General features: G+C 37.5%; 1 protein-coding gene across 3 annotated transcripts in view; it reads right to left on the bottom strand.

Moving 5' to 3' along the window:
• Positions 1 to 19710, bottom strand: part of DCLK1 (doublecortin like kinase 1) — a 239558-nt gene that overhangs the window by 63941 nt on the left and 155907 nt on the right. For all 3 annotated transcript variants that reach the window (XM_021377782.1, XM_021377773.1, XM_021377812.1), the window contains exon 5: positions 9184 to 9300. In XM_021377782.1, the coding sequence (XP_021233457.1) occupies positions 9184 to 9300 (117 nt within the window). The remainder of the gene's footprint in view (positions 1 to 9183; positions 9301 to 19710) is intronic.

Genomic DNA, 19710 nt, shown 5'->3' with positions numbered 1-19710 from the left:
TCGGCAAAAAAACCCCACGTAGCTCTGACCAATAGTACAATCTATAACTAAAACTGAAGTTATTATCAGGACTTTTGAAAATAGTTATGAAAAGGGATACAGGAAGACATCAAAAAAGAGTTTTTTGTAGTCACACACTTTTAAAGTTTTGAAGTGTTTCCTCTAAACAAATTTGTCATTATTTAAAAAACTAATAATAAACTACTGCTGTTCACACAGAGCTAGATATCAAGACTGCTCAGTAGTAAGACTTCTGCTCTGCTTTCTCTTTAAACCAAGCAGATTTTCTTAGGTTTAATTATTATTTTAGAGAAAATTTAAGACAACAGATATACTTTAACAAACTTCATTAACACCAGGCACAAGTTTCTGTTCCTTATGGATTGACTTCTCCGTAATTTCCATCATTAGTTTCTCCCAATTAGTTAGTTTCCATTACTATTGTAATTTTTTTATTTTTTTTTTGTCCTAAAGAGAGAGACTTGAGGCTACGAACTGACTACAAACAAATAAATGCAATGGTGTATTTGACTCAATGTATTTCCCACACTTACCATGTTGGTGAGTATGTACTTTAGATGAAAAAAGGAAGTATTATAAACTCTAAAAACTCTAAAAATCACTCACTTGCTATCAACAGATTGTTCGGAGTCTCTAAGCTAAGCTCCATTGCTTCCCTCAAGAGTGTATTTTTTAAATGAAAATGATGAAAGCTGTTGTGGTGTTAGCTGTCTGTAATGTCTGTAACACACGAAATCAAGAGGACAGTTAATGGATCAAGTCTTCAGGAGATCTGAATGTGCTCACTTTCTTCCCCATGTCCAAAATACAAAAATGCAAAGTACATAAAAAGCACATCAGGGTTTTTGTGAACATACAAGGACTTCCTGTAAAAAGTTGTTTAGGAAACTCCAGAGCTGACAACTAGCTCTAGGGATGAAAATCCTTTCACCAGTCATTAGGTATGTATAGTGTAAACTTGTATCCCCGGTGTATTTTCTATCTTATTTTAATCAACTTGCTGTTTTAACATGAGTTGTATCATCTCCGAGCAACTGACTAAAACATCTGCTGAGCCATGTACTAGAAGTATCCACTGCAGTGCAGACTTCTAAAGTCTGGAAGATGAATCCAAACCCAAGCACTTAGAGGACTGGGATATACTGGAGACTAAGCAAAATTCTCTCCACCTACCAATTTGGGTGAATTTTATATCAAGCACAGAACTCCATTAAGTAAAGTGATGTCTGAAGGCCATACAGGTTCTACATAGAGTCAACCCCAAATGGGATTTGGGTGATGTTTCCAGCTCTCTGCATGCTTCTGCATTAACAACAGACGTAATTCATGTCATCCCAAACATTCTTCTAATTAGGCTTCAAGTTCTGACAGAATGAACTCTCTGCACACATCATGCTGTCTGCCTTCTGGGTGTTCAACGTATGTGGAGATATACATTTCTATTCTTTCTAATTAATTTAATGTTTAAGAGAGAGATCACAACTAGGAAGAAACAATAATTTCTCATAATTCCTAAGACCACTGCAGGGGTTGTACTTTTTTATTTACTCATGTATAACTTGCTGGCAAACATTCTAACTTTTAACAAATGATTACAGTGAATTTGTAAATTTAGTTGATATGAGGTACTGTGGAGGAAGAAGAGATAGGACTGACTGTGACCACCTTCCTCAACTCCATTTACAGTCATGACATCTTTCTCCCATATGCAGCTTATGATCAGGTAACGTGGCAACAAACGTGAATAAAATCTGTAATACTTCTGCATTTCTGAACTGCCCAAAGATCTATTTCTAGGTTGAATGCACTCTGGTTTGAAACTCCATTCCTGTCCAGTATCTGCACTGCATTTCTCACTGACTGACTGATACAGTGCATTCCTACAGGGAACCATGATGTAGATAAAAACATATGAAATTGGTAAATCACTGTTGTGATTAATCATGTTACTGAGTGAGGGAAGAGGTTTCTTGTCACTTTTATTCATAAAATGGCAGGGGTCAGAGACATCAGCCCAGCACACTGCCTTCCCATTGTCTCATGAAAAAGATTTATCCATTCAAAATTTCACAGGTGAAATACATATCAGAAAGGTAAAATAACAATAAAATTATTGCCGCTGCTCTGAAAATGCATATGCACAGTCTCAGCAGTTGTGAACTCTTCTGCTTACTGTCATCTCTTTGATAACAGGACAGCAACCTGTCTTTTCACTTCCTTTTGCAAGACCTGGATACCCTTGAAGGTAGAAAGAAACCCACAGAGTAGAACACTGAAGCTGGATATTAATATCTACTGAGATAAATGGAATACGTGTTCTCATATAAAGATATTTATAAACTGGTGGAAATGCTGTAAATAAAAAGCCCCTTGATAGCATTCCAATAAATAAGCTGTTTTGATAGTGCATCTTTTAATTAAGTAATAAAAACAAAAAGTGAGAGAAGCTGAATTAAAGTATCAAGTACCAGTCTAACAAGCCGCCATTGCATTATATTAAAATCATACTATCCTATAAAATTTGCCTGTTGATGTGTTAGCATTTGTAGACTATAAAATATATTGAGATTACTGTGTTTACAAAAGTGGTTTGCCAAACACGAAAGTGTATGTGTGAAGAGGAAAGAGGAGACTAAGAGTGGTGCAGGCTGTTTTGCAACCACAAAGCATTCATGACTAAGATGTGCAACAGCCTAAACTGAAAAAATGATTTACAGAAGTTACAACATGCGTATGTCATATTCAGCAACTGTTAGCTAGAAGGTGGTGATGCCAGGTAACTACTTGACTTTGCCTCAGTTACTCCTATAGTTTGTCACTGTCCATTTCAAAACAAACTAACTTTTCTTTCAAGAAGATTAGGCAATTACAAGGTATTTAGGGAACAAAATCTTGGCATTTAATTCCTTCTGCTTTTGTATTCTATTTCCTAATAGAATCGTAGAATCATAGAATTAGCAAGGTTGGAAAAGACCTACAAGATCATCCAGTCCAACCATCCACCTACCACCAATTACCCCACTAAACCATGTCTCTCAACGCTATATCTAAATGTTTATTGAACACCTCCAGGGACGGTGACTCAACCACCTCCCTGGGCAGCCCATTCCAGCGCCTGACCACTCTTTCAGAAAAGTAGTGTTTCCTAATGTCCAGCCTAAATCTCCCCTCGTGCAACTTGAAGCCATTCCCCCTCGTCCTGTCACTAGTTACAAGAGAGAAGAGGCTGACCCCCAGCTCACTACAACCTCCCTTCAGGTAGTTATAGAGAACAATAAGGTCTCCCCTGAGCGTCCTCTTCTCCAGGCTGAACAATCCCAGCTCCCTCAGCCACTCCTCATAAGGCCTGTGCTCCAGACCCCTCACCAGCTTCGTCACCCTCCTCAGAACACGCTCCAGAGCCTCGATGTCTTTCTTGTAGTGAGGGGCCCAAAACTGGACACAGTACTTGAGGTGGGGCCTCACCAGGGCTGAGTACAGAGGGAGAGAGATATTTGTATACAACTTGTTATTTTTGTCTTCATTGCAAAAAGGAGAGTTTGTCCAAAGCACCCCATTAAGCAAGTAGCCTCGTTATTGTTTCTCAGCAAAGTCAAGGCATTGTAGGTTATACCTAAGTGGTAAACTGGTTGGGATAAATACAAAATAATCAGTACTGCATTTTTTTAACTGGTGCTAAACTGCCCTTTGTACATTCAGTCTTTCCTAGAGTTTATGTCAGAAGGCCACAGTGATACAAAAAGAATCTCTCTCTCCCACAGAAGACAAGTTATAATATTTCCATAAAGAAGTTTTCAGTTCATCAGTAGATTAGAAATGTCAGTAGAATTACAAAATGTCCACACAAGAGGCTTGGCAGGACCTCACATACGCAGGACACACTGCTCTCCATGGGATGATCACAGTAATGGTATTGCTGCTGTAACCAAAGTCAGTTACAGCCAAGCTACAAGCACCAAGTGCTGCATACAAGGCCTCTGTAGACATGCCCAAGACCTCAGATGACAAAAGCCATCCTTGTAAACATAGCTCCCTGGAACCCAGTAGTATTTTCCTGTAGCCTCAGAAGGTGGCTAAGTAGTGCTTAATTTAGACAGCGTCTACATGTACATAAGATCTAAGTAAAATCTCTCTTTTGAACTGTTTTGCCTAATTGGAAAGACTAGGATTCTCTCAGTCCATGTGAATGGAGTAAAAACTTTGAGGATGTTTCTTTATTATCACTTAACTTTTCCATCCTGTAAGAGGGTCTAACTAAATCTACTCCCCTTACTAACTCTTGATTCTTATTATAAGCTATAAAATGAAAATAATATATATTTTTAATAATTAGTATCAAATACCAATAGCATAAATAAAAAATTAAAAGGAAGCCAGGATCAAAGAAGAAATCATCTGGAAATCCCTGGGTTTGTAGGATGACTCCATCACTCCCATGGGTTTGTACTCCCGGCTTCAGGAAAGTTTTGTTTCAGCATATTCATTACAAAATCTGTCAGCTGAGTATCTGTAATAGTGTGAATAAAAACATGTGACCCCACCAAAGAAAATATGATATGTCATGTTCCTTCCTTTGGGATCCAAAAGACTTTCTTGAGTCAGGTGGCTGAAGAAGGGTTGTTTCTGGGTAACAGCCTACGGATGAACCATCAAAACAAATGAAAACGTATCTTCTTACAAAGGAACACATCTACTTTTTTTTTTTAATAGCTGAGAAAAGTAAAGTAGAAGCATCTGCTCTAGAGAAGCTTTCAGTAAGATCCAATTTCTACATCCTGGAACACTTTTTTTCTCTAGGGAACGTCTACAGGTTTGATCAGCTTCAGTTTGATGTGTAACTTCACAAAGCCTTTGCCCAGATGCGATTTTCATAAAAACATCCAGCCTGCCCTTGTTAATACAACCTACTTGAGACATTCTTCATAAAGATTCCTTCTGTCAACTGGAATAGATATGTATAATGCAAGTTACTCTAGTAACAAACACTTGTCTCACAAAATAACCAAATTTTTGAAAAAACTCTTCTTAGTACCACACTTGAGTCGCTGTTACAAATAAGATTTGCACCATTTGAAATATTTTAGGTAATAGTTTGAGAGTAGCAGGAGAAAGCACAGAGAACTGAGAAGTGAAAAATAAGAAATTTTGAAGGAGGTGCTCAAACTGAGAAGAAAAGTAGTTGCTTTTCTTAAAAGCAAGTCCTCAAAACTTATAGTTTGTATTCTGGTGGCTGGAATTCACCTGACCACAGTAACTTTTCTTTTATTTAATGGACTAAGGATGTAATAATTCCAGCTCATGCTGCTCTTGATTTGATTAAAAATAATGATCATGAAGAAGAAAGCATTGCTTTCTTCGAATCTCTTAACTCTACACCTGCACTGAGGCTGCCACCAGCGGTGTTAATTAGTAGCTGGACGGAAGCTGACAGCTACTGAATTGCTGTCAGATGTTTATACTTTGCAGTCATTGGCAATGGTCTGATACCTGGTCTCAAAGAAATTCAACATCTCTTTCATGAGATTCTTTCCTGAGTAATATTTGATGCCAACAAAAAAACATCAAAGTGTTTTACAGGCTTTGAGAAGATATCAGAACAATTAAATAGAGGCAGGATTATTTGTTGCACATGGAAGTAGACTTCAACATTCTGCCTGCTTGTGAGGTGATGCTGCTGTTCCCTTCTTTATTCCCTGCTTCATTTTGCTATTCAGACTGAAAGCATTTTGAAGCAGACAATACCTCAAATGCATTTGTAAAAAACCAGAAAGCAATCCTCCTGCGGTGAGATTTCTGTCTCGTGGTACTGTTTTGAAACACTGTCAGATGTAAACAAAAAACTGAACAAAACACATAATAATGAAGTCAACCCTTACCACAGATCTTGAAGGCTTGTATGTACTCTTTTAAGAAAAAAGTCTCTGCAACCCTGCAGCCTGCTCTCCACTTGCAGCTCTATCCTTTCCCCCACACTGCCAGGGCTGTGTCCCCCTGAACCTGCAGGCCACCATTTTTCCTTGTTGTTTCTCATGTCCTCTTCTATATGGGGCTTTCAGGCTCACTACTTGATGGTTCTCAATAAGGGGCTCACTGAGGAGAAGGGACTCAGCACCCTTTGCCTGCTTCCGCACACAGCCAGGGACCACAAAGACAAGGTGAGATTGAAACAGCAGGCTGTACACATTAGGCCCTTCAAGCAGGATTTCCTTTAGAAGTCATCTGTAAACATTACTGAATTGATCTTCAAAGCGTCAGTCTTGGTAAAAAGGTATTTCTCCAAATTACAAATGTGAAACTGAGACACACGCTGTAAAGACAACCAGCCAGCCAAACCAAAACCCCCTTCCATTTCTGTAAGCAATTTCAGAAACTACTGAAACAAATGTGGGCAACTTCATCACTCCATAACACTGTTTGCTCAGAACACCTCATGGACTTCACTGCATTTGGTTCAAGCCAAAGTTAGGCTCAGTTCACATCATTTAAAACTCTGTGCCAAACAGGGGAACAGTTCCTGAGAATGATATTTAAGTGCTTAAACTGAAGTAGTCTGTCTACATTTCCTAGCCTCACTTACCATTTCAGTCACAATGTGCAAACGAGCTAAGACAGCATCTTTGATATCTTTAAAAATTACGAATTCCTATCAGCTATCCTGTGCTGGAAGGAAAAAAAAAAAGACTACCTACGTTAAAAAGCATAACACACTATAGATGTATGTATGAGAGAACTAAGGGTAACTCAGTGATTTCCCTTCATTTTAGGACTTGAATTATCTCAGTAAGGACAAGAATCGATGACTGAACCAGGCATCCAATCCTTCTCCTTGGCAACAATGTGCCAACTTTTATGAGTGAAGTAAAAATCAACCAAGAGGAATCACTCTTCCTAATTAGTTACTCATTCCTCTATATACAGCTCACTTAGCCTTTCTTAAGGGTACACAATTGATAATGCTTTCTGCCCACCCTATATCACTACTTATCTCAACTTTCTGCCTTTTATGATACAAATCTTCACAAAATAATATGCCTTTCTTCTGGAATCCATATATAGCCTATGATCAGAACAGTTGAGTTCCTCTCTACTATTTTTTGTGTTTATACCTAATGAGAAAAAAATCTATGACAGTAGTTTGAAGATGAACTAAAGCAGTTTAAAAGCACAGAGTAAAAGACAACACACATATAAATACTTAGCAGTAACAACATGACAGCAAAAGTGTTACCTATGTTTTATGTGCTGGTCATTTATGAGATTCTAATAGTGAGATATTTAATGTAAACAACATGGAAAAAATTATCTGCTCGTATATGCTCTTGACAGTAATTGTTATATTCTGCCACTGTGACATATACATAATTCCAATCAACAGGCACTATTTTAGGCCTACTGGATGGCAGAACAGTGAAATCTGTATGGTGTCTCCACTTCATCGGAGATTTTTTTTTTTTTGGCAAATACCTAAGTGTCTGTGTTTTCTTTCCATTGCTCTTTTAGTGCAGTGTCTAACATCAAACCATGTATTTAAAATAAATTCATTGATTTTTTATTTTTATGTTTATATTTGTTTTAGTTTTTTTTTTTTCTCTGTAGGAGATTTAAAGTTTATTCATCTACACTTCTCAAGCATGTTTAAGTAGAAACATTACTATTTAACACATGGCCAAAGCCAGTAAGGGATCATGTAGTCACCATGGAAAAAATATTGCTAGTCTCATGGCAGAAACATTTTTTATGCACAGCAGGACTGTTTTTCCACACAAAAATGAACATACATACCTCAGTGTCCATAACCTGAACTCACGAATGAAAATTTATTGGGGGAAAAAAACATCTTTAATACCACAAACAAAACAGATCCTCTTTTGCTAAATTTTAATTTAATTTTGTTCCACTGAGTTACAAAGAAAGTAACTTGAAGTACATTTAAGAAAGAGCTAGTCTGTGTGCTTCTTCCTCACAATTGGTACTTCTTTCCATCACTTCTTTTCAGGCTTCTCTATTTCAGATGTTCTTAAGATGTGTGGGAGGCACACTGCCTCCTAGCCCTCCCACACAAAGATCTACGCCTCTGTCTTTCATTGTGACACCCCCACTTTCCTCCTCCTTCCCTGATCAAGAACACTTTTTCTCAGTATAATCTTGTGAAAAATATGGTTCCAGCTGGTCCATGCTTCCCCCCTTTGACAACATCTAGGAGCTCCTTGGCACCTGAACAATTCTGATCGCCACCTTCCTCTCCCCTGAGGACATTATGGTGCTGGATGCAGGCAAGAAACAGGCTCCAGCATGATGTTTGCTTCCCTGCAGGCAGAATACTTAAGGCAAGAAAGAGTGAGGTGACTTTCAGAAGCTCTAACGTTTGCCTCTTAGAAAATCCAAATTCACAAGCAGTGCTGCAACTGCTGGACGATACTAAGTATTATTTGTACTTACTAGTAATGATTTGTACAGGCCCCCATACAAATTATCTAATGTACTTCTTTTATTTATTTGTTTTGAAAAAACTGCAGGGTGGAACTAGTCATAGTCTGCTTACTGTGAGACCAAGGAAGTCCCTCCAGGCAGAATTACAACTTTTAAAAGTTTTTGTGGAGCCTCCTCCAATCTGTACCACTGGCTTCTTCAGCCAACTCTGACTTGTTTCTTCCCCACCTATCTTTTATCACAAATTCACATCTGCATTTACATTCTGTCTTTGCTCTTCTCTTTCTCTACATGCCTAATGTCTTTAACCTATCCTTTCATCTCTGCTGACTTGTAACTCCCTCAGAAACAAAATGCAGAAAAAAACCCTGAAGTCTGCCATGTGCAGACACAGGCAGTACACTGTATAACTTGACTACTTTCTGCACTGTTTGTTCAGTTCTTAGCAGAAAGAATACTTCTCTCTGTCGGTCTTTATCTACAAGAAACAAAATCATTCAAGAACAATGAAGGAAAATGAAGAGAGCAATGCTGGAGAATAATCTATAAAGTAGTAAAGAATTCTTTTATATCAGGAAAATATTTCATCTCATGTGCAACTGAGAGAATAACTGAATTTTTACAACTATTATATATATATATTTTATAGGAATGTGGTATTTTAAAGACATTGCCAACTGTATTGAAACAGACTGCTTGCCATTTTTAAGAAAAAATTCTTGCTTGCTTTACCTGAGCTGGTAGAAGCAGGAGACTTGCTGCGTCGGGATGGACCTGGGCTTTTGGTGGTGCTCCTACGTGAACTTGAAGCTATTTTGGTATAGGAAGTAGATTTCACCACTCGACATTCTAAAAGACAAAGAAATTGCATAAGTTAGCAATTAAGAAAGCCAGCAAGATTCTGAAACAGAAAGAGCATGAAAAGCACAAACATTTAGCCCACGCTTGTTTTCATTCATCTTGAGGAGTTTTATGGGAAAATACAAAATCTGTATAAATGGCTCCATTAAAATCCAAGTACAGTACGTACCACTTCTCAGACAAAGAACTGCTGCAGTAATCCAGACTTTCAGATACCATGGTTACTGCAGGTACTTAGGACAGCTTAATTTAAGGGTGCCGAGACGACACATAAAATGTATTTGCTTTTGAAGATTTCAGCACAAGTAACGCAGTGGTTTCTTGTAAATGATTTAGTTGCAGTGTAAGCATTTTTGTCAGCTAGCAGTCTCCTCTAGAAGAATTGGAAGGCTGCTTTTATATATCAAAATGTTAAGACTGTACAAGATGACGCAGGTGTCTGTCACTCGTGAAAGGTTTGAAGAAAGGGAAGCAGGTTTGTTGCTCCTGCTTAATCCTCTGGTGAGCAACAGCCCACATTGTATAGCACACGCAATTCATCGAAGGTTGAGGGAAATGGCACTACTTGCTCATAAGAGACATCAGTAAAATCAGTGAAGAGGCGAAATTACCCTCCCACTTGAGAACACTGCAAGATGTTCAGGTTAGGGTTTATAGACACCCACACAGCTCTGTAGGCATTCTTGCATTACGCCTGCAAAATGGTTCTTGGCCTGAGGATGAAAGAACTCGGTGTGCATAAAGCTGATGTCTTGCAGTCATAATGGGTACTAAATTAATCACTAGACAAATTATACAGTCAGGACAAAAAAGAAAAATATTCCACTTCTTAGCCAGTATACAATTAGAAGTCTGCAACAATGTTTATACTGTATTCACCTCAAAATGTCAGTATACTTCACTTGTTTAAAAATAAATAAATAGACATTTATTTCTGTATCAGACTTGTTCCCCATTTTCTTCCCATGCTTAAGTTTCTCAAAATAGATTAAGAGAAATAAACATGATTTTTTTTTTCTCCCTAGTAAGAAAATACTATGTACAAGCCTGCACGTTATTTAGTCTTCACAGATGATCAGTGGAGCTTGTAACATAGTTTAGACAGATTAGAGAACAAAGAAATAAAATTGAGCATAACTAATTAACTTAAATATCTCCGCCAGTGACTGATGTCATGAAGTGTATTTCTCTTGGCTGGTCTAACTGCTTGTCTGTCGTCAAGCTGTTGAAGAAGATGGAAGCAAGAACTGATGCGTTACTGAAGGAATGTCCAGCACATCCGAGAGGAGAGGAACATAGGAAAGCCTTGTCTTCCCAAAGAAGCTTTTCTTCCCAAACTCTCCCACCTTCCTAATGGCTAGTAGTAGCTAATTTCTTTCTGTTGGCATTTTATGTGATTCATTCATTGCTAATCTCACTACATATCAAGCGATGACTGGAAATGGAGGAAAATATGTACTCTGTTGTAAGAGTTAATTATCAGCTGAAAACAGGAGGAAACAGATGAAAGCCTTCAGTTCGACTCAACTAGGCAACTACATCAGAAATCTTATATGGTGTATTTGCATAAACGGCTGTTCCAGAAATTGTCTATAAATTTCGAATGCAAACAAGTTCTTTACCTTCTTAACAAAGACTTAAAATGTCAAAACATCTAATAGTCAACTTCTTTGATTTTGTAAAATTAAGACGTTATCCTAGTGTATGTCCACATTCACAGGAATCAGTCAGGAAGGTAACTAAATATTCTAGTGGTCAATGAGCAAAAAGACTAAAATAATGTTATATGGCCAAGTGAAAACCATCAGACTATACTCACTTGCTTAGTAAAAAAACCTTAAGAGTCCATGAGGAAAACAGCCAGCTACTTAATGTAATATACTTCACTGTACATGAGGCTTTCCTCCATTTTCATCATATAAAGAACATGGTATCTGCATCCTTTACTTGCAATTCATGCCATAGGCTGCACTTTATCTTTCACCTTATTGCAATTATTAATACCTACTTCAGTTTTGAATACCTTATAACCATTCAGAGTTGGAATCAGGTTAGAGATAAGATTCCGCATTCAAAGGTGCATTCCCACTCACATTACTGGAAAGGAACAGGCAGAAGTTGGTGTGAAAGGTCAGAAGAGGAGTCTAAATGCACATCTAAGTTATGTTTCCGTCCTACAGACAAAATCGTGTCTTGACCAATATACAAGATAGCACCTATTTGGAGCCAGCCTGTTCAGAAATGTGAAGTAAATAATAAAGTGGGAAACAAAGATGTGTGTGAACTGAAACACAGACACATTTTGTCACTGGGCACAAACTGGAACACAGGAGGTTCCATGTTATTTTTTTTTTTTTACTTTGAGGATGCATAAGCACTGGGAGAAGCCTCATTCAGTGCTCTCTTCCACCGGAAGAAGCCCAGGGACATAGAAAATCTCCATCCTTGGAGACAGTCATAAGTCATCCAGATACAGTCCTGGAAAATCTTTCCTAGGTAAACTTTGCTTGAGCAGGGGAGGGTGGACAAGATGACCACCGGAGGTCCCCTCCAACCTCAGTGACTGTGTGATTCTCAGGGCTTTGCTTAGTAGTGTTTGGAAAACCTCCAAAGGCTACAGTGTCCCTGGGCAACCCATTCCAGTGCTTGCTTGCCATCACAGTGAAAACATATTTATTTCCAGTCTGAACCTCTCATTTCAATTTATGCCTGTCACCTCTCAACCTCCTAGTATGCATCACTGTGAGGAGCCTGCCTCTGTCTGCCTGCTGGGACATAATGCAATGCTTCCCCTTAGGCACTGGGTCCTCCTGGTGGGTACCCCAAAAGTCGCTTTGTCTCTATGCTGAACAACCTCAGATCCACAAGCTTCCTCTTGAATGGGAAGTGTTCCAGCTACCCATCATCATGATGGTCCTTTGCTAACTCCTTCCAATTTAGGGATATCTTCCTTGGACTGGGGGCCTGAAACTGGAGACAGTATTCCAGATGTGGCCTTCCATGTGCTGAATACCAGGGACTGACTACCTCCCTCTTTGTACTGGATCTGCTACTGTCCACACACCTTGGTTCTGTTAGCACTCTTTGATGCCAGATCAGTCTTTCTTCTCTGGTTGGTCAGAGAAATTTCCTCTCTTTATTTTTCTACTTGTACAACTCCTTTTAAGCTCAGTTATGAACTTCTTTGGCATGATTCTCTTTTCCCTCACAAAAGTACATAAACATAATCTGCAGGTTGCTATAGGAAAACTATCTGTACATAAAGAAGGGAAAACAAAACAAAAGTGTGTGGTTTCTAGAACCATATTTTCTATTCAGTATTCACGCTGACAAGGAAATAAACAGTTATCCTCTCCTTGTCATCAGTATTCAGGTAACTATACAACAGGTGCTTGGTAAGCCATGAAATGGAACAGCAATTTTTCCCTAAATTTCTTTTGATGCCAAAACTACCAGAAATAGATCCAGACAGATAAGAGTTATGCTCTTTCTCACATATGTGGACATGCTCAGCCAAGAAGACACAATATTTTTCTACAGTACGTTCAGTGAGGGGAGAAATGTTTCACAAAGCCCCAGTCCTTCCTCTCACTAGCAATGAAGATTAAAGCAACAAAATGATGATATCCATGGTAACATGAAGCAAAAGAAGGTCAATTTCAAGGTCCAATCACAGACTTTATTGCCTTCCAACTCAATATATCAGATAAATAAGAATGGTTCTCCAGCCAAGACATCTTGCAATAAGATTTTCTATTGTATAATTACAGACAGAGCTACGAAGTAGGAGAGGTTAACACAGAATATCAGCATTGAGACTAACAATGTAACACACTGCAGTGCCTTTCTTGCAGGGGATACTACCATGGACATATGGGGCATTTAATGGACTTTTAACAATAAAGTTGAGAAAAAAAAGAGGAAATATCCCAGGGCTACTATTTGTTATGACTGAGATAGCACAGGGCCAAGATAAGGAATGGAAAGTGCCTGAGATTCCACAGAGATGCCAATGAGTGCACCAACTGGTACTAGCAAGAAGCCCAACATACTTACTTGTGTGCTCCTGATTCTTCCTATTGTCAAATGCATAAAATGTTAGCATATGGAAACCAAGGGATGCTAATGTGCAGAATCATAATGCCTCCAATCTCCAGCTCTGTGATGTTCAATTTCCAAAATGCTTAATTAGCTTATGTATTCATTAGATTTTACAATGGCAAGAAAGCAGCAGAGAATAACTAATCCACAATAAATACGTCAGAAAATGAACAAATTTAACATTTTTCTAGAAAAGGTTGTGAAAAGTTGTCTAAATTACCAGGAGATCAAAAAGGCTTACTTGTCAGCTACTCAGAAGTTGACTTCATGAACTTCTTGAGCTTTTTTCTGGGATAAAATACCACTCTCTGCTGCATTTTGTCTTCTTTGAGGTCTGTATGTATGGGACAGATATTTATTTTTTGGTATCCTTGCCAATCTGGTTCTCTAGGATGAGAACATTTAACTTGGCTTCAGCAACAGCTGTATTCTACAGATAAGCAAGGCGGGAGGATCAAGGATGTCTGTGCTTGTTAGTAAGCCACTTTACTGTAAGCCTTAGGCTGGTACCTTTTACCACTGCTTGACAATGTCAGCCTCACTATCCATGTCCTCAGGCCAATCAGTAGATCACTACTCCATATTTTTGTTTTTAATGTTGAGTGATTTGTTCCATGTATCTAATTTGTAACGTAGCTAATACGATTTTACTTTCTAGTCGCATTTATGCCTTCAATTAAAACCAGTAATCTTCTATTTGCAGAACTAAATTTCACTCTCTTCAGAAAAAGGGAAATAGTATCATCCTCTCTAGTGGCACTGATATATAACGAAATTCACCCAACCCTACTGATGAATCAGAGGCTGCTACGGCTTGTAATTACAAAATGTTCATAAGGGTAACTATCAACCAGCTTCCAGAAAGGAAAAGGATATAAGGAGTTTCACAGGGGTTTAAGTAATTTCTAATCTTCTGTTTTCATGGTTGTGTTGACTTTAATTTTGTTCTGCATGTCTTCCCACTCAGTGTGTTTCTGATGTAGATGGACAGTGATGTTTGAGCAGAATACAAAATCCTAAAGTTTTATTCCATGTATTAAGCTATCTGCTACTGTAAATACTCATTTTTTGTGACAGCCTATCTTTTGATTTGATTTCTAACCACTTTTCAGCTCATTATGAGGATTAGGATCTCTGTCTATTTATACTGTGTCAAATTTTTGTAGCAGTAAATACCTAGGTTTCTTTTTTTATCCCAGAGGAACATGCTTTTATTGGGACATAAAATATAAAAAAGCTAAATTTTCTTTAATGTGAAAGAGTGTTCTCTGATTCTAAAACAGGGATAAGTATTCACTGACAAGGAAAAAGCTTCATACAATAAGTTCCAAGCTGTTAGGAAGCCAAATAGCTTCACTCAACCTAACACTGTATTCAGATGTTTGTAATTCTCAAAAAATGTTTTGTAAGTTAGAAATAGTGAAGGTATTTGTAAATCTGACTGGAATATCATGTAATATCACTAATTTCTCATTCTGTTAAATTTCCTGTTTTTCAACATTTTAATTTGTTTCTCCATTCTGTGAAGTCATTCAGAAAGTTTTCTTAAAAAGGGAAATAGATTTTACGTATAATCAAAACACTTCAAGTATTTCCTACTTTATCTTCAGACATGCTCCTGTGTGCATAACTCAAAGATGCTGTTGGCAGGATGGAACTCATTCAGAATTAGGCAGCTAAAAATACCATGAACAGGTATCTACTATTCACTTTACAGTCCTTCCAAAGTCAGCACGACTTTTTGTCACTGAATAGCTTCACTATAAAGGCACAGTAACTAAACGTTTTCTAACTCTGTATTTGTAAGCAGCCGAAGTAGAAGACTTCTTTAAAACCTTGTCTAAATGAACTTGAAATACTTCCCACAACATCCACAGAAATTAATTTTTATGTGTAAAGTACTGATTTCTGAAACTAAAATTGCATTATTAGAAATTATGTTTAAAAAGCTTCAAGACTGAGTAGAAATAGGGACTTTATTTGCCATTAGCTAAAATACACCTCTAGCACACATGCAACCTTTAACATGTGTAACATGTAACCTGTGTCTTGCATGTCTTGCCACATACTCTAGTTCACTTCCAGAGATTCTAATTACCATTGCTTGTTAATCTTACTTCACTCAAGCTGTTCCAATGCTGATTAAAATTTTCCTTCTTTTGCCTCCGCATTCAGAATCCTCTGGCAAACCACACTGTGTGCACTGACCAGAATATTGCAAAGTTAGTTTTAACCAGAAATTGTTAAGATAGTACAACTGATTACAACAGCAACTGAGGGAGTTATATTTCTTAACATAGTCAGCACTACTCTTCATCACACAAAGACATGTGCTGTCTTTGCTCACGGCTGTCTGTTTCTCTTTGTGACAAATGTGTATTTATTGGACATATACTCTAACAGCAGGTATCATTTACCCCTCAAATACCTCTGGTGAAGTCAGGGGAAACATTCATCATTAGAGTGCCTTACTTTATCCACACAATTTGGATGGCAGTTTCTTGGCATTCAGGCGATTGGCAATGAAGTGAGAGGATGGTACAAATTCATTCTCCCAAATCTTCTGTTCAGCAAGATCAATGGCTTGTTTTCCAGCACAGCACAAAGAAGTAATATTTTCATATTATCTATTAAAAATCATTTTGTTCTTTACTCTGAGAATAAACAGGCCTCCTATCCATTCCATATGGTAAATATTAACATCATCCTAAGCATAAAGGGTAGAGGCATTCCATCTTTTTTTTTTTTTTATATTCCAGCATAACAGAAGTGACAGTGTTGCAGTTTAAAATATCTTACGTTTCTGGTACTGCTATCTGCTGTCTGAAGAGTATCACTTTTTCTAAACCATCTTCCAACTCAAGTGACTCTTTTGGAAATTAACAAGGTTTAGCCCCTTTCACAGACAGAAAAGTAAAACGTCCTCATTTGCAAACACTGGCTTCAAGTAGAAAGTATCAGCCAAATATACAGCCGAGAAACATCCATTCGAAATGGCCAACTTCTACACATTTTAACCACGTTTCTTAAGTTACAGAATATATCTTCTAACTGATTTGTGGTGGTGGAGAGCAAAAAGTATTTAAACAGAACATCCTATTTCTGCTTTTGAAACTTTTTTTTTTGTATAAATCTGCACATTTATAATGCACTTACAGGTCTAATAACTTAATCATGCAGGATGACGTTTTAAAACTTTTTTACCCAAAGAGTAAAACACATTGTACTGGGATAAAGATTGTTGTCAGAAAGGTTAAGCACAAACCAAATTCCCATGGCACTTACACAGATAACCAGTTAGATTGGGAAGGTGTCTTGCACAAAAAGAGGATATACAAACAAACACTAACCACCAAAATAGACAAATATGAGAACTGTAATTCTTTTTTGTTTGTTTCAATTTTCATTATAAAGACTAACTGCAATTACATAGATATTGCAACTTTACTAACAGAGGGATTAGAACACTACAAGCAGAACAAGTTAAAGAGACTCCTCTGATAATATCTGCAAATTAGTTAGACATGAAGACCATCTAGGGACAATCTTTAAGCTAGAAGGCATTATTTTTTCAGAACTGCAAAGAGCAGGTGAACTTCCAAGAGACTAGAAGAAGCCAAAACAATCGCTTGTCTTTAAAAATGAGACAAAGCAGTAAACTATGAATTGCAGAACAGCCTAACTTGAGCTTTCAGAAAACAGTAACTGAAGAGAGGGTGCAGTGAGGATGGAACCAGGCTCTTTTCAGTGGTGCCCAGTGTTAGGACCAGAGAAAACAGGCACAAACTGGAGCACAGGAGGCTCTGTCTCTTTCACTAGGATTTTGAAATCCAAGTCCCAAATTAGGCAAATTATCATCTACAGAAATTGCATTTGAGTATTAGAAAACAAAAGCAGACAGTTACCAACAGTTCCTTCTCTCCTAGTCTGACAATGAGCAGAGGAACTCAGCAGGGTCTTGTTTCTGAGCCTGGTACTAATCAATATTTTTCTTAATAAATTTAGTAAGAATTTTAAATCTGGAGATGGCATCACCATAGGTAAAACTACAGGTGTGAATCCTGTTAACTGAGGAAGTCATCAGAAAAAAAAAAACAAAAAAACAGAACAAGTCCAAAGCACCACATCCAGGAAAATAAGCAATAGAAACAAGGCAGAAGCCAACTCACTGCATGCATCAGTTGCGTAAATGCTAGACAACGGTTCTGCTAAGACAGACGTAAGTGGGTCACATGCTGAATCTGAAGCAAAGAACTCAGCAGGCATCATCATCCTGCTGACACAAACAGGAGCACTGTATAGAGGAAACCTGAATTATTCTGCTCTCCTCAGGGCTACTAAAGCGTAAGCTAACACAACGAACAAACTTCTGTGCATCCCATTTAGAAACATTTAGAGTTGAGAAAACACCAAGAAACATCACAACTCTGGGACACATAACTAATATAAATGGGATCATAAGCTCAGAATATTGGTTATAAGACAAAATCGCAGCCAATAGTATGTAGCAGATTCCCAGAACAAAGAAAAAAAATCAATTTCCTACTTAGTAGTTGTACCACAAGTAGGACAAAAAAGAATGATCTTAAGCTTCTTCAAGGTAGATTTATTGAGAGATGAGGAAACATGTTTTTAACTGCAAGGATAAGAAAGTATTGGAGTAAATCACGTAGAGACTTGTTGAATTTCCCTAACTACAACTTCATGCAAACAGGTTAGCCAGAAACCTGTAAAATCAATTTGGGTACAGCAGGTCCTCCCTTGGGACCTCTCAGGTCTCTTCTATACTTCTCTTGATTAAGTCTTCATTGTATGACTCATCTAAGGTACTCCAAAGGTTTTTCCCTGTCAACACTTCTGTCTGGTCTTAGCTGAAAGATAAGTAAAAGGAAGAGAGGCACTCTAATATAAAACTGAATGCAAGCCCAAGAACATTTTAGAAAAGGAGAAGTGCTTGCTTAATGGATGAATTAAAGTCAGTAAAATTTCCTGAGTGAGGCAACTATTGAGAGACAAATTGTTTATTTGTCTTCAAAAGACAGACTGATTAGCTTTAAGAGTTTATCTCGGCAGGGCATAAGCAGAATTGGTATCTCCCAAAATGCAGACTTTTTCCTTCACAGACAATTCGGAATCTTGTTGGCTGATATCCCCTCATACCATTAAGATGTATATACATTCATTCCAAACCAACGAAACCAATGGCACTTATTACTGAAACTGTTTCTTAGTGACTTCATGGATTACATCTTTTTTTACTCTCGTTAAGCAGATCTACCTGATGTGATGCTGGAGTTGCCTGAGGAGGCATGCCTCTATCTACATCTTCCACAACTTAATCTGCTCTAGAAACACATGGTTTTGCTTAAACAGCCATGTCCATATGAATAAAAAAAATCCAATAAAACCAAACAAAACCGCAAATGCTAGCCTAGTTCAGGAGAAGCTGTCATAAAGTAACAAAATAAAAGCCAACCAAAACATGTTAGCTCACACCATCTTCTGAAGCAGTTTTGACTGTAAACATTTAGAGGAAGGATTACAATTTATTACGCAGTCAATGCTTAAATAGTCAAGATGCAGTGAGTAGGCAAGGGTGGCCATGGAGAGTGCTAACTACTTATTAATAGGACTACATTTATATACATTAGGCTAGGTTAGAAGCAATGCTTTACATTATACTCTTTGAAATCACAGATAACTTATGATATTGTACAATATTTCAGTAGACTTGGTTTCAGTTTCCTTTTTTGAAAAATTATTTCAGTACTCAGTTGCACAAACTTAGTGGACATTAGACAATTCTAGTTTGAATTGACCTTCAATGAAATGAAAATAATTATTATAAATAATAAGGTATCTTAAGCCAAAAAGTGTAGAATCTAAGAATGAGACACGTGTCTCATTTTTTGAATCTTAGACCCATTTAATTTTCTGTTCTACAACGTGAAGTCCAAGAAAAATCTCTAGCTCTGTATCTTTTCCATTAATTAAAAAAAAAAAAAACCCAGCAACATATCAAATGTGGAGCTATGTTTTTAAAAATAAAAATAAACTTCTCCTTTGTATTTGAAGAGAGTTGTCATATGGGTTGACAAAACAATGGGCTGCTTCTCTGTTGAAGTCATGTCGCAACTATGAAAGATGAAAAAATAATTAATTTAACAACTATTTCTATTATATTATTCTTTATGAATCATTCTCAGTTTCTTAGATAAGGTTGTTATTTAAAGTCTTATTTCTCTGAAATATGCATTTAGAAGTCTGGGATTATTCAATATTTAAGAGTATTCCTCG

The sequence above is a fragment of the Numida meleagris genome, chromosome 1, assembly GCF_002078875.1.
Source record: "Numida meleagris isolate 19003 breed g44 Domestic line chromosome 1, NumMel1.0, whole genome shotgun sequence".
NCBI lineage: Eukaryota > Metazoa > Chordata > Aves > Galliformes > Numididae > Numida > Numida meleagris.
Note: the sequence above shows the minus strand (reverse complement) of the source record. Positions and strands in the feature narration are given on the sequence as shown.